At 35.7% G+C, this 22,389-nt stretch overlaps 5 protein-coding genes across 6 annotated transcripts; 3 read left to right on the top strand and 2 right to left on the bottom strand.

Moving 5' to 3' along the window:
• Positions 1 to 7,494: 7,494 nt before the first annotated feature.
• On the bottom strand, positions 7,495 to 8,211 carry LOC114739171 (trypsin inhibitor A-like). The gene has a single exon (XM_028927220.1). It carries the CDS (start codon positions 8,209 to 8,211, stop codon positions 7,579 to 7,581), a length of 633 nt encoding a protein of 210 aa, XP_028783053.1. The 3' UTR covers positions 7,495 to 7,578.
• Positions 8,212 to 12,598: 4,387 nt separating this feature from the next.
• Positions 12,599 to 12,919, top strand: LOC114739175 (Bowman-Birk type proteinase inhibitor-like). The gene has a single exon (XM_028927224.1). It carries the CDS (start codon positions 12,599 to 12,601, stop codon positions 12,917 to 12,919), a length of 321 nt encoding a protein of 106 aa, XP_028783057.1.
• A 2,470-nt stretch (positions 12,920 to 15,389) lies between these two features.
• On the top strand, positions 15,390 to 16,109 carry LOC114739174 (22.0 kDa class IV heat shock protein-like). The gene has a single exon (XM_028927223.1). It carries the CDS (start codon positions 15,505 to 15,507, stop codon positions 16,099 to 16,101), a length of 597 nt encoding a protein of 198 aa, XP_028783056.1. The 5' UTR covers positions 15,390 to 15,504; the 3' UTR covers positions 16,102 to 16,109.
• Positions 16,110 to 16,550: 441 nt separating this feature from the next.
• On the bottom strand, positions 16,551 to 19,158 carry LOC114739173 (pentatricopeptide repeat-containing protein At1g33350-like). 2 transcript variants are annotated; one of them, XM_028927221.1, is made up of 2 exons: positions 16,676 to 19,158; positions 16,551 to 16,595 (listed from the first exon to the last, which is right to left on the bottom strand). In XM_028927221.1, the coding sequence occupies exon 1, from the start codon at positions 19,061 to 19,063 to the stop codon at positions 17,453 to 17,455; it is 1,611 nt and encodes a 536-aa protein (XP_028783054.1). In that variant the 5' UTR covers positions 19,064 to 19,158; the 3' UTR covers positions 16,551 to 16,595; positions 16,676 to 17,452. The 2 variants fall into 2 exon arrangements, with proteins under 2 accessions (XP_028783054.1, XP_028783055.1); XM_028927222.1 differs by having other exon boundaries at positions 16,569 to 17,016; positions 17,122 to 19,158.
• A 1,630-nt stretch (positions 19,159 to 20,788) lies between these two features.
• LOC114739176 (CLP protease regulatory subunit CLPX3, mitochondrial-like) lies at positions 20,789 to 22,389 on the top strand. The gene is made up of 2 exons (XM_028927225.1): positions 20,789 to 22,113; positions 22,328 to 22,389. Exons 1-2 carry the CDS (start codon positions 21,140 to 21,142, stop codon positions 22,338 to 22,340), a joined length of 987 nt encoding a protein of 328 aa, XP_028783058.1. The 5' UTR covers positions 20,789 to 21,139; the 3' UTR covers positions 22,341 to 22,389.

Genomic DNA, 22,389 nt, shown 5'->3' with positions numbered 1-22,389 from the left:
ATGTTATTTTTCTCTACATATAAGTATTCTTCTATTGGAGATGATTACATTCGAAACATTTTCGAGCACTAAATATGAGCATCTTTTTAAAGCTAAGAATTATTTAAAAAATTAACTTTTAATTATTATTATTTTAATTATATTTATGTTTTATGCTTGTCATTGTGTGTTGTTGTTCGTCTCTTTAAATTTATTTAACACTCTATTTCTTATGTATTGTTATATATTTTCTTTTAAAGACAATGGATATATGAAAAATATGCAAATTATTTTCTTAATAATTGAATGAATATTATTCCTAAAAAACTTCTCTTATATATGAAATTAGAAGGAGTATAATATTATTTTTAATTTAATATGTCAATGGTCTGACCAGACAGTTTAACCGGTTAGATCGTTTGAACCGTGACCCGCTGATCTCTCTGGCTTAATGTCCAGTTCGGTTTTTAAAACATTAACCGGAGAAGTATAATTTAGTTTCTAGCCAAACACTTTATCATATTGATGTGGAAGACGAAACAAAACGTGCAGAACATTTATATGCCATGCAATACTTCAAAGCGGCCCCCCGGCTATGTGACAATTTCGCTGTCTCCCCCAACCACCCCCCCCCAAAAAAAACCAAAAAAAAAAAGCGGAGAAGTTTCGTTTAATTACACCAATGCCCCTTTTTCAGAAAGAAGGAATCGTACCAATAAAGTAATGAGTTCTAAATAATTTTTTATTTTAATAAACATATCATTCAAAATAAAAGTAACTTTATAACTTATATTTTTTTAAAAAAATTATTATTAAAAAACTATAGATTAAAAATCTTAGGGTTAATATAATGATCGGTCCCTACACTTTACATTTATTTTGGTTTTAGTCCCTAGAATTTGAAACCTTTGATATTGGTTCTTTATGTTTGCTCCGTTGAAAACGTTAGTCCTCCTATTTTCAAAAGGACTTGGATCTAGATTTAACACTGTTAAATACGCTTAGGTTTCACTAACAGTGTTTAAAATGATGATCAGGATGCTGACCAAACGAGATGGGGTGGAAAATAACTGACACATGTCATGTGTGACCTGGACCTTTAAATAATGTTAAAAAAAGAAAAGAAAAAGAAAGCAGAAGTCAAAACTCTCAAAGACGAGACAGAGAATACAACTCACGCAAAGACGACGCAGAAAACAAAGGAGTTAGGGCAAAATCCCATAAAAGCATCGCACCATAGCTGTGTGCCAAAGCTTTCGTTTTAGTCGCTTGAGGTTGCTGGGATAATTTTAGGCGAATGTGAGAGAAGAATCTTGTCAGTTTAAAGGTGTATCTTCTTAGGATTTCAGTTAGTTGAAAGGTAAATCATTTTGAAGAAAGACAAAGCATTATGCGAACCAACTAAGATGATTATGGATTCCACAGACTGAACGAACAAAGGCAAGCAACGACAATAACACACAAAAAGGGGGAGAAATTAGAGCAATCAACTGACACAAAGAACCCAAATAGGAAAACTGAACAAAGAACCCTTTTCTCTTTCTCCTCTTCTTTGAATGGTCTCAACGCTCCCTGTTCTCTTTTTAATCTTTTCACATGCTTAGCTTTTTAATTAAGATGGATGCAAAGCGAAACACGCAGGCGGTACAATTTTGCTGTTATTTTTTATTTCACAGGAGTATAACTCCTTCCCCCCAGACGGTGTGTTCCGTTTTGACGGTGTTATCTTTTTTATTTTTTAAAAGCCACCTCATCTCATCCAGTCAGCTTCCAGATCAGCATTTAAACGGTGTTAATGACAGCTAAACTTGTTAAATCTAGACTCAGTGCTTCTAAAAATAGGAGGACTAACGTTTTTAAGAGAACAAATTTAAAGGACCAATATTAACGGTTTCAAACTCCAGGGACTAAAACCAAAATAAATGTGAAGTGTACGGAACAATCATTGCATTAACCCAAAATTTTAAACATCAACAATTCAAATCAAATTGTAAAGGATTTAGATTTCATAACAACAATAATCACAAAATACTCATTATTGTGATAAACAGTGAAATACTTTAACCTTGTAGATTTGCCGCCAGATGGAGGTGGCATCCTTAATTGTCCTTCTCATGTTTTACTCATTGCTAAAACCCTAAAGAAAATATCTCATTTTCCCACCATTTTTGAGGTTTAATTGCTATGGCTGCCTATCTATAACTTTTGGCTTCCTCTCCCTCATTTACCCACACCCCAGAACCAAACCTAAAGATCTTCGCATTACATCACCACACACACACCAAACAATGAAGCCTACTCCACTATTTGCATTCTTCTTTTTCCCTTCTCGTTGCCTTTACCACCGCCGCGGCGAGCCACTGATCGACACAGACGGCGAATTTGTGAGAAATGTCACACGTACTTCATAAACCCTGACCCTCATGTTAGAGGTAGTGGGATTATATTTTCTCCCACCATGCTCACAGAACCATGCAATCTGTGGTTATTGATGATCCCTTCAATGGAGGACGACCAATAATCTTCTTAACTCCACCAAGACAAGCTATCCTCGGCACAACTGTTCCCATAAGCCTCGAGTTCGCTGATTTTCCGCCCAACAGATGTGCCGATAAAGGCAAATGGCTCGTCACCACTAAGCCGTCCCTTCCCGCCGGCCAGAAAGCCTGTGATGGCCGGTAGTGGTCTAGAATTTGATGACGCCGCGTCGTTCCTGGTTGCTGGTTGGTTCGTTATCAAGAAAGTTAAGGTTGTTTCAGGGATTAAACATCACTATAAGCTTGTCTTCTGCCAAGTAGAAAAAGAGTGTAAAGATATTGGGGTCTACGCGGACAGTTATAACCAAACTCCGATCTGTCCTCTATGGTGGCCTGAACTTTGAACCTCTGAAGCTTAGAGATAATAATGACGACGACGACGTGAGACATGCTTGAGGTACATGTAGCTGTTTATATCTATGATTAATAAGTAGGGAAAATGGCTCTGTGATCCCAAAGAATGGGCTGGGATGAGATTACTAAAACATCTCATAACATAGTATAATAAGGTCCACTTGTTATTAGAACTTTTTACTGATTACATATACACACACCACGTACCTTTTCATCATAAATATAAGATTCACTTCGTAGTGGAATCATTTTGTAACTAATCCTTAGGACATGAGGTGGTATACCATCTCCGGTCCAGCTAGATATAAGAAAATTAATTAAGTTAGTTATTTATAATTTGTAATAAATAGGTATTGTCTTTTCTAAAATACCCTTGTTAATCATATGTATTAGCAAGTGATATTTAACATATGTAATTACTATAAGGAGTTTTTTAGAAAAAAAATAGATAAATATGATAGATAAAGTGGATTTGAGTGTTATAATTATGACCAAATTAAAAATCAAACTAGTTCTTATATCAAGAATCGGAGGTAATATATCTTTAATGAGGACCTTAGGGATAATTTTCTCTAATAAGTAATATTACATCATCATTAACCTTTCGCTTAGCAGCCTCCACTGATGCCTGTTCATAACCTTGAATTATGTACTACCTCCGGTCCTTAATACAAGATCTTGTTTGATTTTTATTTTGGTCCTAAATATAAGACCCTAATCCATTTTGTCTCTCATATTTATGTATTTTTTTTCAAAATAATCCTTCTAACAATGATAGTTATCGCCAATATACTTAATTAGCAAAGATATTTTAGGAAAGACAATACATATTTGTTACAAATAACTAACTTAACTTTTTTTTCTTAATCTCTTTAAATTAGTCAACTAGCTCTTATAATTAGGATCAGAGGTAGTATTAGTTAAACACAATGAAGGGGTGAAAATTATATTTTATTTTAAAAAAATTCTTATTTACAGAAAAAAAAAGGAAAGGTGATGAGAAAGAATAAGTTAAAAAAAGAGATGTGTAAGAGATTAGTAATATAGAAAATGGAGGAAAGGGGAGGCAAAGGAAAAATTTTAATAAGTTTGATTTAAAAAAATTAGAAAAGTGGAGTAGTTAAAGGGTTTTAATTAATTTTTATTATTCTTTCATCTTATATATTCTCTTTATGAAAATTTTAAAATTTTACCTTTTCAATTTTATAAATCGAGTTTATTGAAATTTTTTTCTCTTCACCTCTTATTTCTATTTTCCTCGTAAAGAAGGAAGTAACATATAACTCGATCTAGTTTAAATTTTCTAGGCTCTGATTCATTTTTATATGACTGCAATAAAAGGAGAACAGATAAGCTGCATATAATGCATATTATGATCCATCCCATATGACAGTGATTGATAAACAAAATAGCTGTTTATGGTTAATTAACCAACTCTGCCAATCTATAGCTCCTGCTTAAATGAAAAAAAATTAATAAAGTTGAATATAGAAATACATTAGAAGAACATTAAAATTGGCGTTGAAATATTCGTAAACGAAGAATTCGTGGTTTGAAAAATGTTGGGGGACTAGTAAAGAAAGGATTTATATGGTGTAATAATACCTGTTTGTTTTTTTTTCAAATGAAAGATAGACTTTTCCCAGGGTTACCACGCCCAGTAGTTTCGCACGACATTTTATTGGTACATAAAATGAAATAGAATAATAAATAGGAAAAACTAATTTGGAGGTCCTTGTAATTTGCCGTTATTTTGAATCAGGTCCTTGAGGTTTTTTCCTTTTTTATTAACTCCTTTAAGTTTGCACCATGATATCCGTTAATCCTTCTCCTTCAAAACTGTTCAACTGGAATGAAAGGATCCTTGATTGCCGCTAGAGAGAACTGAGATGCAGCAGTAATATTGAAGATCCGGGGGGAAAGCAAGCACCCGGAGGGGCTCTTTTGGGACACCTGTTATGAACAAGGTGCTTTTGATACTCCTCCTATTCTCAATATAAGACCTAATTATTGAGTTAGTTTTGATCCTAAATATAAGACCTATTTCTCATATTTATCAATGTTTCCTAAATTATCCTTATGGATGCTCCCTCAACCATATATAATCAAATAGAAGAGGGAGAGCGAGTATTAAAGAAAATGATTATGGTGTTTTCGGAAAAACATGTCATATTTCTTATAATTAACTAACTTATCTAACTTCCTTAATCTAATCAAATTAGTTAAATAGGTCTTATATTAAGGGTCAGATGAGTATTAAGTAATTCTAGAAAAAACACTATGCTATGAAAAATTCTTACCAAGTACTTGAAGATTCATGGCAAAGATAAAGCTTAACGATGAACTTAGAAATTAGTGCAAAGACATGGTGCTGTGTGATTATGATGATGTGGATTCAATTCAGTTGTTTAAGACTGAGGATCAATTTTCATTTGCAATAGGATTGTGCCCAAATATATTTGCAATAAAATCCGCTACTATCAGTTGCGGGATGAATCTTAGTGGAATAGAGATCGAAGGCCTTCAGTGAATCAAACCCAGCGTGATGAAGCGAGCTTCCATAATACTCTCGGATCTTCCACGTTGAGTTAGGAGATGAGTCCACATTGTCAAAATTATCCGCCAGTCTGCAACCTCAGTTCTCTCTAACTGCGGTCAAGGGTCCGTTCATTCCAGTTGAATAGTTTTGAAATAGGAGGGTCAACAGATATCACAGTACAAACTTAAAGGAGTTAATAAAAAGGAAAAAAACCTTAGGGACCTGATTCAAAATGAGATCAAACTACAAGGCCTTCCAAATTAGTTTTCCCTAATAAATAAACGAGTAAGTAATTTTATGGATGACAATACTCTTCATATCATTATTCATGAAATGGATCCAAAAAGCTAAAATTATTAGTAGATATTTATTATGGTATAATAGGTATTACCAAGATTGTCCTTCACCCTTTTCTTTTCCTTCGTAATAGACACTAGCTCTACTAAAATTTATTGAAAGGAGTTGCTGTCTGAACTTGAAACAGGGTCCCCAGTGACAAAAACATTTAAGGGCCCCCCCATAAGAAATGACAGTTAAAGGCTTTGATCTCTCTCTCTCTGTGGAAAAATTACAATAAGATTCTATCGAAAAGAATTAAATACAAAAAAGTTCCTTAAAATCACCAAATTAATCTGAAGTCCCAAGGGACTTCACTGCAATAAATTTTATTTATTAATTACCAAATTGCCCTTGTCTTTTTTAAAAGTATGTATTGACAACTGAAAGTGTAATCGTTAACAACTTAAGGTATAACGATTAACAACCATTGTGACAGATATTGGCAACTCATACATCATATTTTTGTGATGTTCTCAGAAAATATGTTGTCAATACCTACTGCGATAGTTGTTAATCGTTACACCTTAAGTTGTTAACGACTGCACTTTCAGTTGTCAATACATATTTAAAAAGAAGAAGATAAGAACAATTCAATAATTAAACAAATAGAATTTATTGCAATGAGGTCCTTGGGACTTGAAAATAATTTCATAATTTTAAGGGACTTTTTTATATTTAATTCTCTTGGGTGGATCTTATTATAATTCCCCCCCCCCTTTTTTTTGCCAGCTAAAGACTTTGCTCATTACATGTTCAAAACTTATTCAATGGACGGACGAAAATGCCTCTGGCTAAGATGGGTTCTGCTGGAATAAATGTCAACTCAATTATCATAATTTACAAACATCTCAATTTCATATCACCTATAAAAATTGGCTTGGAAAATTTATATCTCATCTTCCATGATTTAAAACAAAATTATTCAATATTTACAAGCAACATATTATGCACATCATTTTACTAAAAGAGTAGCTTGTAATTTAAGAAAAAATAATAAAATATTAAATAGCATATAGCAATAACAGGATTAAAATTCAATAATTCATATTACCTCCGATCCTTAATATAAGACCCCATTTGACTTTTATTTTAACCCTAAATATAAGACCCCAATCCACTTTGTCTATCATATTTATACATTTTATTCCAAAGTAGCCCTTCTAATAATAAGAATTCTAGTCAATACACTTGATTAGCAAGGATATTTTAGGAAAGACAACACCTATTTAGAACAAATAACTAACTCAACTTACTTCCTTAATCTCCTCAAATTAGTCAACTGGCTCTTATAATTAGGAGTAGTATATAGATTGATCAAGTCGCTTGTTTACCTTAATAAATAACTATTTAATTTCCTCGTACGTAATTATATTTGCGATCCACGACAACTAATAGTCCTCCTTTATTTTCCCTTACCTGTTACACTATTAATTTATTCCTATACAGTGAATTATGTTTACTCGTACTTAGTTCAACGAAAACAAAAATAAAAAGAAAAGAATGTTACGAGAGAAATTATAAAACTCTCGAAAATAAGAAAATTTGTTATTTTTGAAAGTTTTCTCTCGTAATAAAATTCTCCCCCTTTATTTTCCGCTCATGTTTCCCTCAATCTAAATAAAGCCTAAAGAAAAAAAATTATAACTTCACATTTATAACAATAGCATGACTTGGGACAAAACCTCTCAAGAAAATTTATGGATGACAATTAGTGCAACTTTATTTTATTAATCCATAGAGAGATAAACAGTGCAACAGATCAGATGTCGCACTATCACTTCATCGTCATCTTTATTAGATTATACAAACGGGAGAGTTTAGGAGCTCAAATTAAACCACCATGGATAGCTTAGAGGCATCAGAGCTTTCCTTAACCTTATCGAACTTTAAGACCAGAGGTTCATCAACTGTGACAGCCAAACGTTGGAAGTTGTTAATGTCAACGAGGACTCCGATGTTTCCACACTCTCCTCCAGTGTGACAGAAGACAAGCTTATAGTGTCCTTTGGTTTCATCAACAGACCAAATGGAGAAATAACCATCCATCACAGAACCATCGAACTCTTGAGCACTTCCAACCATCACGGGCTCCCTAATAGGATACGACCTCGTGACGAGCCAGTTTTTAGATTTGGTACAAACGTTGGGTGCGAACTGAGCGAATGATATGTTCAGAGGAAGCTTCTCTGAGATGTAAAGTATTTTGAACGGAGAAGATATGGTTGTTGACCATCTGCTACCACTGGATCGAATCACGGCGAGTGAGCAATTAGTACCTGATCCGTGCCTCACTGCGCCGGCGAAAATGCCACCTCCATTTATAGGTGACATGAAGTATTCGCCGCCGTTTCTCAATGGATCGCCGTCTGAGTCTAGCACTAGGCCGTTGCCGGCGGAGGTGGTGGTGGTGGTGAAGGCAAAGAGGAGGAAGAAGAGGAATATTGCAGGCAATGCTGAAGTCATCGTCTTCTGGGGGTATGTATCTATGGCTATGGAAGACTTGGTAGTTTTTGATTTGGTGGGTGTGATGAGTTTATGTGAAGGAGGAGCATCAATTTATAGAGCTAGCCATGAACAAGTGACCGCTCAAAGATGCTTAAAAATTATTTATGTTTTTGGGGGTCTGAGCCACGTGAAAAATCAGAAGGGGAAATTTTTTTTAAAAAAACTAGACAAGGATGCCGGCCGCCCCGTGAAAAGTATTTTTTTAAAATAAAAATTCTTCTCCCAGTATTATACATTTTATTTTGTATCATCTCGTGAACTGCTCGTTATATGATTAACCCATGTATCAACTATATATTTATACTAATTCAAGTCATAATCAAGGTTTGTTTCGCGTGCAAAATTTTATAGGGATAAGGATGCTCTTCCACAACTCTATTACGTAAGTATAGCGACAAATAATTTAAGAGAAAAGTTTATTCCAGTGCAATCTTCTGTATAACATTCATAGACTTCAATTTTAAAGCTAATTAATTAAATGGCCTCTGTAGCTGGATGGCCTTCTTATTACACTTTTTTTTTAATTTGCTTCGTTGTCTTCTTCTGATTTTCCAGTTTTATTGTGTTTCTAAGTTCTCTTTGATTTTGAATGAAATATACAGTACTATTCGGCTTTTAAAAAAAGAAAGAAAGAAATTTGTTTAGACACATGGGCGGCCATGGCCAAATAAGAAAGTCCCAAGTCTCCTCTCGGAGTTTGTTTGGCTCAATAAAAGAAAAAGAAAAGAAGAGATGTTAATGGAGGGAATGGAAGGTGAGGAGATAGGATGGGAGAAATTTTAATAGTACTTCATTTGGATTGATTAAAAGGAAGGGGAAGGGTGTAACTTTAAAAAAAAAAAGGGGGGGAAGGAACGGATTTTAATATTAACTTATTTGGTTTAGGAAGAGAGTTGAGGAAAAATATTTTTAAAAGGACAGCTTTATCCTTAGCTTGTTCTATTTAAGTTGTTTTTATATTCCAACTTTCATAATGTTTAATGAAATATAATAATAAATTACATTTAGTATGTAAAAATATTGTTCATAATCATACTTGCAGTATATATACCATAATAATTATAAATACTATAACTATAATATATATACACAATAACTAAAATTAATATAAAATTAATATACACATATAATATACACATGCGCGCACAAGTAATTTCAGTCAAAATTTGTTCCTTACATTTAGCCAGATAACGGTTAATTATATTCGTGATGATTTTTAGGATTTTTTTTTTTTTGGGGCACTTTGAGGCAAGAGAAGTCAGATTTCTTCAGACAGTTATAGATATATGCATATGGAAACAAAGGAGCTTGGATTACGATATTTGATCAACAACAATATTTAGGAAATTTTTTTAGGATAGTTTTTTTTAAAAATTTCAGATAATTTATTAGACAATATTTTTGCATAGAGTGTGCTTATGTGATTAATATCTTTTGAATTATATGATGTTTATCTTTGATGTATTGGATTTTGAATTTCATAAATATAACGTTTTTATCTTATAGTGTTCTCTTGCTGTCATTCTATGACTATGATGCATGTTACTACTTTCCGTCCTAATTATAAAAACTAGTTAACTAATTTGAAACGATTAAAAAAATAAACTAAGTTAGTTACTTATAATAAATAGGTGTTATATTTTTTAAAACATTTTTACTAATAAAATATATTGACTAGAATTACTATTATTAGAAGGACTACCATAGGAAAAAAAACATAAATATGAGAGACAAAATAGATTAGGATATTATATTTAGAACTAAAATAAAAATTAAATAAGGTCATATATTAAGAACGGAGGTAGTATAATAAATATTAAAAATAAAAAATAATTAAATCACTTTATTTGACTATTCTTTTTAAAAAGTGTCAAATAAGTAGACCCGGTTACTCACAAGAACTGCCAAGTAAGGGTATACATGACAGCTTTTGTGAATACCCGTACCTGACAATTCTTGTGAATAACCGTTAAGTAAGGATAGTCTTATTTAACGACTAAACCTTCAAGTATTTATATATAGCAAATATGACGTATCACTATTTGATAGTTCAGAACTGTTAAATTACATATAAATAAAAATAATAGTCAAATATTAAGATATCTGTTGTAGTGAATTACAATATGTATCTATATAAGGGGACATTATACCACTGTCTGTATAATTTATATAGTAGTACTGGTATAGAGAGTGGGGAAATACAATCATCAAGGGCCAACACCCTTCAAAACTAATTTTGATGCTCATCGCATAGTGTTTATTATCCTTGTAATGATATCTGTATCATTTAAATATAATTTTAGCAGTCCAAATTTTGGTGTTCAACTATCATCTTTAATCCAAAACACACGCCCAAAACCAAACCCTTAAAATCTTCCACTGCCGCACACCAACCAAACAATGAAGTCTGCTGCATTATCACCATTCTTGTCTTTCCTTCTCGTTGCCTCCACCGCCGCTGCAGCTAACACGGCGGAGCAACTGTACGACACAGACGGCGACCCCGTGAAAAATTCCCGGTGTATACTACGTAAACCCTATTTCTCATATTATTAAAGGTAGTGGGATTACATTTTTTCCCATTATCCTTGCAGAGTTTCATGCACAATTGCCGTGGTTGATGCTCCCTTCATTGGAGGACAACCGTTATTCATGTCATCTATTCTAAGAATACCTACTCCTCAGCACAAACCATGTCACCGACCCAACATGTGTGCCCATACGAGAAATTGGGTCGTCATTAGGCGGTCGTCGCTTCCCACCAGAAAGCCTGTGATGGTCGGTCTAGAAGTCGGCGATGCCATTGTTCGTGGTTCGTTCCGTATTAAGAGAGTTAGGTTTGTTTTAGAGACACGTTACTATATAAGCTTGTCTTCTGCGACGCAGAAAACGAGTGTGAAGATGCTGGGGCCTTCGTCGACGGTGAAAACCGACGTCGTCCGGTTGTCACTGATAAAGAGTCTCTAATTTTACGATTCGCAAGGGATGGAAGAGAAGCTCCGACTCCGATTTGTCTGTGGTGGTCTGAACTATGAACGTCCGAAGCTTAGAGATAATAATAATTAATAATACTAGCGTCGTAATAACGAAGCCTTCTATGACTTCTTTTGTTTCTAGCTGGGCGTCTGATGAACCTGAATCTATCTCTTCTATAATAAACAGCGATGTGTGTATACACACACATATGTATATACTCCTCCAATCCTAAAATATAAGATCTGTTTTACAGTACAAATTGCATTACAAAATAGGTTTTATGTGACATTCAAGTTGCATGAGATTCTTTTGCCCTCACATTCAATATACAAGGCCAACCACAAAGGGAGCCAAAGCTCACAGATTCTTGAAGAATGTTTCATACAATTTCTTTATAGGGTTTATAATGAGAAGAATATGATATGCCACTGCCACCTACCAGGCTACCACATGTAGCTAGTGCGTGACAGACTTTTAAATATACACACACCTATAGAAATATATTCTTCGAATGATATACTCTTCCAGTTCTAAATATAAGACCCATTTTATAGTGTAATTTATATTATAAAATGGGTCTTAGATTTCAGACCGAGTATTATTTTATAACATAAAGTGAACACTTTTAAATGACATATTAGTGATTCGTGTCAATTTAACATAAGAAAGAGCTCGTCGAGAGGTTGTTGTCCATTGGCAACACTTGGTGGGTTGGATTCATCACCGAGCTCAGTGTCCAAAAATAAGAATAATATAATCCATTACCCACATGCTTGAAGGACAATGATGAACCTCAACTAGCAACTTAATAATATTAAGTCTGGTTTGAAATGGCGATTAAAGTCTTGAAAACAGGTATTTAATCAGATTATGAAAAACGGTGTAAGATGTTATGAAAATTTTTATTTCGATTTGCATAAAAGTGTTTATAAATTCTTATATTAAGCAGAATTTTACATTAATGAAGCCTATTACTCCTTATTAACTAGAGGATTCGTTTCTCCATGGAGAGAATTAATTTGTGAGTCTTATAGTTTTATAAATTTTCAATGCTGCATTATGTTATTTGTGGGTTCAGATATATGCCCAATCTCCAAAAAATAAGCTTAAAATATGATCAGCATGGGCACTAATCGATGCTCCCCATGAAACACAGGCACATGCATATAATGATCACTAGCTGGGATAATTAAACACGAAAAGATTAATTTAATTTGGTTAATGAGTCACGTGATATGATAATAACTCCTTATAAATAACCCTCACTATCTGCTCACCCCTTCACGAGCAAAACCCTAACACAGAGAGAGAAAGAAGAGATGAGTTTGAGGAAGAAGGCGATGGGAAAGTAGGTGTGGTTCTGTTCTTGATGGTCTTCACTATAACTGTGGAGGCTCGCTTCGATCCGAAGACCTTGCTGGCTCAAGTGACGACGACGGAGGAGGAGAATGGCGGAGCAAACTACTCGTTGAAGTCGACCACCGCCGCCTGCTGCGACAGCTGCGTGTGCACCAAGTCAAGTCCACCTCAGTGCCAATGCGGTGACGTTGGACCGACTTGCCACTCAGCTTGCAAGAACTGTATCTGCACATACTCAATGCCTCCACACTGTGTCTCTGCTGATACCACCAACTTCTGCTATGATCCTTGCTCATCCTCCTCTTCTGCTAAACCCATACCTGCGCATTAATACGAAATATCTCGTACTAAGTACCTACGTACTACTTTAATTAGGCTTTAATTTGTTTCTATATATGTGCGTCAATGCTGTTATGTGAGCCCTTTGTAATCAAATAAAATATCTTTTGCCTTTTGCTTTCAGTTTGCTTAATTATTTTTGCATGCTAGTTAGTTCTTGTTGGCTGTTTATCCAGTGCTATGTGAATCAGGTAGCTAGAGGATCTATCAAACAAGTATTTCTAGCTGGCGATATTGTAGGATCCGTTTCCCACCCCTCGTGTGGCTTTTAGTTTCACCCGGTACTATAATGCATTGTGCGAGGGAGTTGCGTTGGTGTATCCTACCTACGTTCTCAGCTTTGAATAAATCACGGGGTTTAATTTGTGAAATTTATAGCATCTGATTTGGCAGGTTTCAACCATAAGTCTTATTTTAAAAATATTATTTAATTATAAATCTATATAAAAAAATGACGTGTGGTTGTGATTGACGAATTTAATGTAATAAATATAAACAACTTAATTGAAGTGATTTTCATTAGGAAACAAGACAGAAAGCCTTAATTGAAGTGATTTTCATTAGGAAACAAAACAGAAAGCCATTTGAAAAGAAGAAAAGAAATAAAAAAAACAAGAAAATAAATTGGCATATACGTACCTAATCACGTGTTTAATGTTTCGGACCAACTAGGGTTTTTTTTTTTTTGGTACATAATAGTTTATATGAGTTGGATGCTAGGGACTCACTAGGATTAGGATATACCTCCAGATTCAGACAGCACTTAGAGAGATATTTAGGATCTGTTTGGCTCAATAAGAGGAAGGAAATGGGAGGAATGTTAATGGAGGGAAGAGGAGGAGAGGAGATTGGAAGGATTTTAATATTACCTTATTTGAATTTATAAAAAGGGAGGAGAGGGGAGGAGTTTTAATGTTACCTTATTTGGTTCATGAAGGGAGGGGAAGAAAAATATTTTTACATGGACAATTTTACCCTTATTTTATTTAAGATTATTTTTTTTTCAAATTTTATAGAGTGTTTAATAAAATAGAATTGTAAATAACATTTAATATATTAAACAATACTTATACCGAAATTCTAATATACTCTAGAGCGTAAAGTATTATTGAAAAGAAGGCTGAAGTAATGTTCAACCACAACTGGTCTTGTATCCCATCTTTGAATGAAATATTTGGTCAAGCAAATAAGCTCATTAGACGTGGAACCTTGTTTTCATCCATTTTATCTTTATGGCTACAAAGCTCTGAGGATTTAAATTTTGACATATAAATAATTTGTGTTAAAATTTAAATCCTCAAAACTTTATTATCGAACGGTCCATTTTATCTCTTCAAATTTCACATTTACATGCAAAGGAGAGAGCAGTATTTAGAGACAAGAAGAAAAGGATTTAGAGTCATATCGGGATATTGAAAATAAATATGAGCATAATGGTTATAACATGACAAAATATTAAAAAATTTTGGAGGGAGGTTAAGGAGGGGAGGGAAAGAAAAATTTTAAAAAATTTCCATCCCCTCTTGAAATTTTTATGTTGCCAAATAAGAGGAAATGATTAAAATTCTTCCTCCTCTTTCTCCTCCCCTCCCCTCCAAATCCTTCATACTAAACACAGCCTTATAGATCTCTCGCCAACAAGGTCTTCATATCGACAGTGGAATTTGAACTCACCATCTTGTGAGTTATGAGTTGATTCTTTATCAACTTGACTAACTCTTATTAGTAACTACGCGCTTGTTGTTACTTCTAGGTCGTTTTATTGTTTCAGTTTCCATTAAAAAAAGTGGACCAAAAAAAAAATCACATGTTTACTGTTGTGATGAGGCCCTTCAAAATTGCAGATTGAATACAAAGTGGCCCTTCCGGCACGCGTTTCATTGAGGCCTTATATTCTAAAATTTGGTGGGCCTTGTAGAACCCATAAGGGGAACAAGTCTGGGAATTATTCATCGGGGGACCCGAATTTTTAATTTTTCATTCAAAAAATACATGGAAGTTTTTGTAATAATAACCGCAAGGAGATTGAGTCCAAAAAAAAAAAAAAACCGTAAGGAGATAGGGTGAATATTTTAATTATTATCCGTCACATATCACCACTAAAAACAGATTATTCCATTGCAAGCAACAGAAAATTCATTGTTATCTGTAAACGACACAATATTTTAATACGAATTAGAAGCATTACATGAAGCCTCTGGAACACATGGGAAAATTCCAGCACCCTCTTTTATTTACCTTCGAAAATGAATCCCAGCTCTTCACCGTCAACACCCAAAAAAAAAAAAAATCATAACTCTCAGTTTGTCCTGGAACTTTCTTCATCTCTCTACACTTTTCCTAAATGCTTCCATTCTCCTATTCATTCCACAAATGTATAGAATTCTCAGGAAACACATCACCTCTGTCCCTGTCATTCTTTCCATTTTCATATAAATCAGGTTCCCTCGCCTTTTTTCAGCTGCAAATCAACAACACGATTCCCAAGTGCTAGAGATCGCTGTTATATATCCTTCAATACTTCTTCTGAGCACCAGACCAGAATCCATAGAATATCAAATCCACGTAAGCTAACAAATGAAGCAACAGCCCCTTAACTTGTTTCCATTGATCCTGCTTTTTCTGGCTGCCTTTCCATTCAAAGCAAAAGGGTCTGTCCTGCCATTCATAGATCGTCCTGGAAGTCTTCTATCTGATCTCTGGTCAGATCCCTTCCCGGACCCATTTCGCGTGCTGGAGCAAATCCCGTTTGGGTTTGACAGAGATGAGACATCATCCATCGCTGTATCTCCAGCCAGAGTGGACTGGAAGGAGACACCAGAGAGACATGTGATAATGGTGGACGTGCCAGGGTTGAGGAAAGATGAGATAAAGATAGAAGTGGAGGAGAACAGAGTTTTGCGTGTGAGTGGAGAGAGGAAGAAGGAGGAGGAACAGAAAGGAGATCATTGGCACAGGGTGGAGAGGTCATTTGGCAAATTCTGGAGGCACTTCAAGTTGCCAGACAACGTGGATTTGGACTCTGTGAAGGCTAAGATGGAGAATGGTGTGCTTACTCTGACACTGGAAAAGTTGTCACCTGATAAGATTAAAGGTCCTAGGACCGTGAGCATTGCAGGAGAGGATGAGCAGCCTGCCAAACTTGAGAGTAGTGAGGCCAAGCAGGAGCTTTGAATCCTGAGCATGAGTGAATGATTGCTACTGATGTAGAGAAAGGCTTTCGAATTCTCTGTCAATAAAAGGGTTTCTGCTTGAGCAAGACTCCTTTTTCCGCCTTCTTTTCCTCTCTATGTATGGCTTACTTGATGTTTGGTGATGATGGGAATATGCAGCGTTGTACTGGCTTTACTGTAATCTCCTAGTGAATGTGGAGAAATTTTCTTAAATACGAATATCATGTCTTCTAGCCATTCAATTTCCTCTGTTACTTGAAGCACTTTCTCCAGTTGGGTAAAAGCAGCAGATAAGGGACGCCTTTTTATAATCTTTCTTCACCTTAGCATCTGAATATTGATCATGTTGATAAAATAATGACCTAGAGATATTATGATAACCAAACAACAACAACGAATACAAGTTCCATAGGTTCTAGGAATCTGCCCGAAGAGGAGATTAAGCTCAATAAAGTAGACAAACTTTTCCCTTCAGCCGACGGTGAAACTTTTGCACTGCGTTTAACAATGGGGGGAAAGAATGTTAAATTCTACTTGATATGGGGTACATGAAAAGAGTATCCAGATTCACAAACCTGAGCAACACAAGCTAATCTTCTAATCAAGTCTTTAACTCTACCATTGATCATGATTACCTCTAAGGTCTGAGTATATTTTGCACTTCACTTGCATAAAAAACCTGATCATAAAAAAAAAAAAAGAAGACTAGAATAACAATCCGTCTAGATTTTGGTATCGTGATTATGGGCTGGGCTACAAGATGCTGAATCTCGAGTCTTGTTACACTACGGAGGCATGTGACTCTCGAATAAATGAGGTATCTTAAGCTTGATCAGGAGATAAGATCATAATCCAGATTTGCGAACGTACGACCCTAATTTTAGTACTTCCCTTCGTGTTTGATCGATCTTCACAACTGTAAAAGAAACAACGCATTGAATTCTTTGGCTGTGGGTGTATTCCTATCCTATCTAATTTTTGTCCCATTCAACCAAAAAAAAGAACAAACATCACTACCGACCTTTCTGTTGCCTTCTGTAATTAGTTTCGAATTTTGATTCTCGAGTCACATTTCCTTTCATACCACCATTGCAGGTGCAACATCAGTAATGTCCCCACTTTTCTCTCTTCACTTCTCTAGTTCTTCACATACAGTCAAAGATCTCAATAACTCGTTTGAAAGCATCAAGGTTGACTTTTTCGAAGTCCAATCTCCTTTCTTATTCTTGATCACCATCAGGCTGAACCATTAAAAGAGGCAGACATGATGTTGATACTTCCTTCTCTCCTTTGTTTACCTATTTCAAATCTGGCAAGGTCGATTTGTGAAGCATGTGGTTGTTAAGTAAGAATTATAGATCAACCATGACTTCGTTTCTAAAACCCCGCAGACTTTCCAAAATACTGTATATTTCTTCTGTTTTTGGATTTGATTTATCAAGGGAGTAGAACTGAGAAACTTGGTCATCAACCTCAATCCAGCTACAGCCTGGGATTTTGAAAGAATTTCGCTCCTTCAACGTTCTCCATACGTTGCGAGCTTCATCCCACTTTCCCAACTCCCCATATAAATTAGCCAACACTGCGCCATAACCTCCATTGTTTGGATCAATTTCAATTAATTTTTTGGCTGCTAATTCTGCCAAATCTGTACGGCCATGAATTTTGCATCCATTAAGCAAAGAACCCCAAATGACCTCATCAGGTTCCATGCCCATGCCCCTCACAACTTCCATTGCCGCATCAAATCTGCCTGCTCGGCCAAGAAGGTCTATCAAGCACCCATAGTGCTCAATCTGAGGCTCTATCCTGAATTTCTGAACCATCATCTCAAAATAGCAGTAACCTTTTTCCACTAATCCTCCATGAGTACAGGCATTTAGCAAACCAATGAAGGTGACCTCATCAGGCCTTACCCCCTCACCGCACTCCATCATTTGCTCAAAAATGGCAATTGCGCTATCACTTTGCCCGTGAAGCGCAAAAGAATTAATCATTGAATTCCATGATGTTAGGCCTTTTTCCGGATTCATCTCAAAAACCTTTCTTGCCTGTTCAAGGTTTCCACATTTCCCATACATATCCACAAGAGCATTTGATGTAAACGAGTCAAGAACAAACCCATTTTTATATAGGTAACCATGTATCCATTTTCCAAGCTGAAGCATCCCAGTGTGGCCACATGCTGAAAGTGCACAGACAACTGTAACTTGGTTTGGCTTCACATGTTGAAATTGTAACTCCTTCTCCATAGCCAGATTAACCATTTTCCTAAACAATCGAATTGCCTCAGAGAAAAACCCATTCTGAGTGCATCCTGCAATGATAGCATTCCAAGAGGGGACGTCTCTCTCAGGCATTTCACCGAACAACTTCATAGCATTCTCAATATCCCCCATCCTCGCATACCCACAAACCATGGCGGTCCAAGACACAACATTTCTCTCACACATTTCATCGAAAACCTTCCTAGCTTTCCCCACATTGCCCGAAATCCTCGAGTAAGAATCCACAAGAGAAGTTTGCACAACGGGGTACCGCTCATAACCTGATTTCAAAACCTGGGCATGAACCAAGCCGGTGCCATTCAATCCCAAAACCTCAGGGCACGACTTCAAAACGTGAGGGTAGATAAACTGGCTGGGTTTGGGATTTCGTCGGCGAACCATGTCGCGGAACAACGTGAAGGCAGAGACGTAATCAGGTTGAGAAGCATAGGCGGTGATCATGGCTGTGTACAGATAAGCGTTGGGTGGTTTGAGGTGATTGAAGATAAGGCGAGCGTAATGGAGATTGGAAAGAGAGAGAGTACAGAAACGGACGAGCTTAAAAGCGTAGAACTGAGTCTGGGCATGGCCAGCGACGGTGAGGTAGCCTTGGAGCTGCTTGAGATGACCAAGATGGTTGCTTTTTGCAAGGAGTGACAAGACATGCTCATTCAGATTCATATGATCATGCATCATCGTTCAGTACTCAGTAGCCAGTGAGAGTGATACACACAGAAATCGCATATGGTGATCACGTTAAGGAACATGCGATACTACGAAAACAGGACACCAACTGCAAAACTGATCATACGTTGTAGGATGAAGATGAAAAGGACAGTGAGGGGAGTAGGTGGGATCGGTAATTAGTTGGTCCCAACAGACTCGTTAGGACGAAGCAAGTGTTGAGGTTCTGGGCCTGGTTTACAAATTTTTATTTGCTCCGGAATCTTCGTCATTTTTTAGAGAGAATTACAGTGAGATCCAAAAAAAATATATTACAAAATAAGTCTTAAAAGTTATCATTTTCTATTTTAGAACTTGTTACTCCCTCCGTTCTTTATTATAAGAGACAAATAACCAAATTACGTTAATAAAAAAAACAGTTAAAATTAGTTGAGGACAATTAATGTGTAAAAAGTATAATGTTTTTTCCAACAATACCCCCATTAATAAGGAGAGAGTATGAGAGAAACAATTAAATTATTAAAAGAAAGAGAAGTGGGAGGGAGAGAGAGTATGAGTTGAAGACAAAATAAATAAGAGTAAAATAGAAAATCAATACAAAAAAATAGAGACAACTTTTAAGTGTCTCTTATATATAGGAACATACCATAAGCATCAAATGTCTCTTATAATAAGGAACGGAGGGAGTATTATAGATTGCTCAGGTTGTTATTAGACCTCTTAGTAATTATTTCTCTTGCATGGAACTTGATTGTAATTCTCTTTTTTTTTTTTATTCCACATGATTTGGATCGCAATAAAAAAATAAGGAAAAAATTGAGAATTTTTGTTATTAAAAATTTTATTTGTAAGAAGAATTTAAATTAGAATACCAATATTTAATGTGTGCTTGATAATTTTTTATGTATAAAAATTTATCAAATTTCTTATTAAATAAAATTTTTAATGGCAACTTTGTTCTAATTTTTCTATTAATGTCATAAGGGTGTGTTATATGAGAAATTAATAAAGATAATTTTTAAATGATTAATTTTCTTATGAATTAATTGTTAGTTGACGTTGGCAAAAAAAATTTTTAGTTGACTCGGGAGGAGTATTACTTTTTTTTCCTGCCAACTGCATATTACGTTTTAAATTAATAATCAATAACCAAAATTTACCTAAAATGATTTTTTGGCCAACTGTTTTTTTTTCTTGCCACCTTTTTTACCAACCACCTAAATGATTTGTCTCATTATCCCTTGTATTATTAGATGATTCCATGGTAGTTGAGCTTGCCATTACATTTTTCATTCATGTAAAAACTAAAAATTGCATATGAAAAAAAATGGTACTCCTCTGGTCCTTAATATAAGACCCAATTATTGAGTTGGTTTTTGTCTTAAATATAAGAGTTATTTTTCATATTTATTAGTTTTCTCTAAATTACCCTTATAGATACCTCTTAAACCATAATCAAGTAGAAAAGGAAGATGAGATATTAAGAAAGATGATTATAGTATTTTAGAAAAAACATATCAAATTTCTTATAATTAACTAACTTACCTAATTTTCTTAATCTAATCAAATTAGTTAAATGGGTCTTATATTAAGGACACGAGGAGTATACAGATACGGTTAAACTGTCAAGATGAGAAAGTGCCCGTACGCTGCATAACCGCATTCGAAGGATGAGTTACTAACCCACGATGTCTTGGTTTAGCGGTAGTGTGCTTGCGTGAGTTTGTCAGTTTCCTTTTCCTAGTTTCTTCTACGAGAAAATCTCACTTTATCTTTGTTGCTTAATCCTCTCCCACCCAAGTTTTCCTCTGCTTTCTCTCGTTTTTTTTATTCTATCCAATCCTAAAATTCAGATTCAGAATATAAATAATAACATCGCTACTCTTGAATCACGCATACAGATCGATAAAGATATTCTCTTTTCACTTGTTACCTTGTCATTTATTCATTGGGTCAATCCAGTCGGATCTCAATTCTCATCAGACGAGACACTAGTGTAGAGAGCTCAATTCCTGTGTCATTCATCGCCTCTCGTTGTTTGCTTATTGTGGAATTTACTACTTCTCTGTCTTTTCGGGTGAATTCTCTATGTCTCGGATTTTCTCTAGATGGAAGAACGTGAAAGAGATGGCGATGATTTCTTCTGCAGAGACTCAGTTCGCTGTTTCTGCAAGAAGTGGTCATAAATGGACGAGCTTCAATTTTCGACTCAATCAGGTTTGCCCAATCTCGACTCACTTAAACTATTTTCCCATCGCCACCCCTAGACGACGGGAATCCTTCATCAACGTTCAGGAGCGGTACAAGTGGGATCACGGTGGCTCCGGCGATACTCGCCATCGGAATTCCCAGGCCCGAAAGATTCGAGCCGATGCTAATTGCCCACGGTGCGCCAGGAACATGGATGTATTTTTCTCCAATCGCCATTTTCCCAGTTCTACTTCTGATTCCAATTTGATTCCTTCGGTTCCTCTTCATGAAGAAGGAGGTTATCAAACTATGAATCTCTGCCCCAATTGTAAAACAGCTTATTTCTTCCGCCCGCCCTTTGAAACTGCTCCTATCCAAGGGACATTTGTGGAGATTGGTCGGGTCTTAGATAATAAAGTTAATAATACTAGTAGTAAATTGCAGAAGAGGATATCCAATGGCAAAGTCAAAGATGACAGAGAAACTAATAATAGCCATGGCAGTAACGGTTTGGCAGAAGATTATGGCCATAGAAGTAACAGCAGTAATGGGCTTAGAGCGACATTCTGGCATACCTTACGATCCTATAGTGATGGAGATGGTGGAGAACCGCCAGAAACTTGGTCTCCCCCACCTGGTTCTTCTAATGGGAATGGGATTGCTGTGCATACTCCTCCAGGTCCGCCTTTTGCACCTGGTGTTAATGTTGTTCGGGCTTCAGGACCACGGGAGGGTGGTTCAAGTGGTGGAGGTGGCGGTAATGGCGAAAAGACAACATGGGAGGGTCCAATTTGGGTAAGGATTTACCCACACCAAAGGAGATCTGCAAGGGTCTCGATAAGTTTGTTATTGGCCAGGACAGAGCCAAAAAGGTATCCTATAATTCAAATTCACTATCAAATTTAGTCCAACTTCAAGTTGATGCTTATTAGTTCAGTATGTTAATGATTTTTGTATACCTTTTTATTTAGAAGATGCGATAATGGATCATTTTGGTCCTGTAGTGTTATATTCGATGTCCTTTTAAATGTTTTGAGTTACGAACTTTGAGAATGATCTTATGGATGATTTATGTTTATGTTGAAGGTGCTTTCTGTAGCTGTGTATAATCACTATAAAAGAATACACCATGCCTCGTTACAGAAAGG

This window comes from Neltuma alba, unplaced genomic scaffold (assembly GCF_004799145.2).
Source record: "Neltuma alba isolate B1F8T4 unplaced genomic scaffold, ASM479914v2 tig00013794_pilon, whole genome shotgun sequence".
Lineage (NCBI taxonomy): Eukaryota > Viridiplantae > Streptophyta > Magnoliopsida > Fabales > Fabaceae > Neltuma > Neltuma alba.
The sequence above is the reverse complement of the archived record's forward strand: the minus strand, read 5'-3'. Positions and strand labels throughout refer to the sequence as shown.

Bases quoted from the DNA above. Each gene is read 5' to 3' on its own strand.
- LOC114739171 (XM_028927220.1), bottom strand. From the start codon at position 8,211: ATGACTTCAGCATTGCCTGCAATATTCCTCTTCTTCCTCCTCTTTGCC.
- LOC114739175 (XM_028927224.1), top strand. From the start codon at position 12,599: ATGGTCTTCACTATAACTGTGGAGGCTCGCTTCGATCCGAAGACCTTG.
- LOC114739174 (XM_028927223.1), top strand. From the start codon at position 15,505: ATGAAGCAACAGCCCCTTAACTTGTTTCCATTGATCCTGCTTTTTCTG.
- LOC114739173 (XM_028927221.1), bottom strand. From the start codon at position 19,063: ATGATGCATGATCATATGAATCTGAATGAGCATGTCTTGTCACTCCTT.
- LOC114739176 (XM_028927225.1), top strand. From the start codon at position 21,140: ATGTCTCGGATTTTCTCTAGATGGAAGAACGTGAAAGAGATGGCGATG.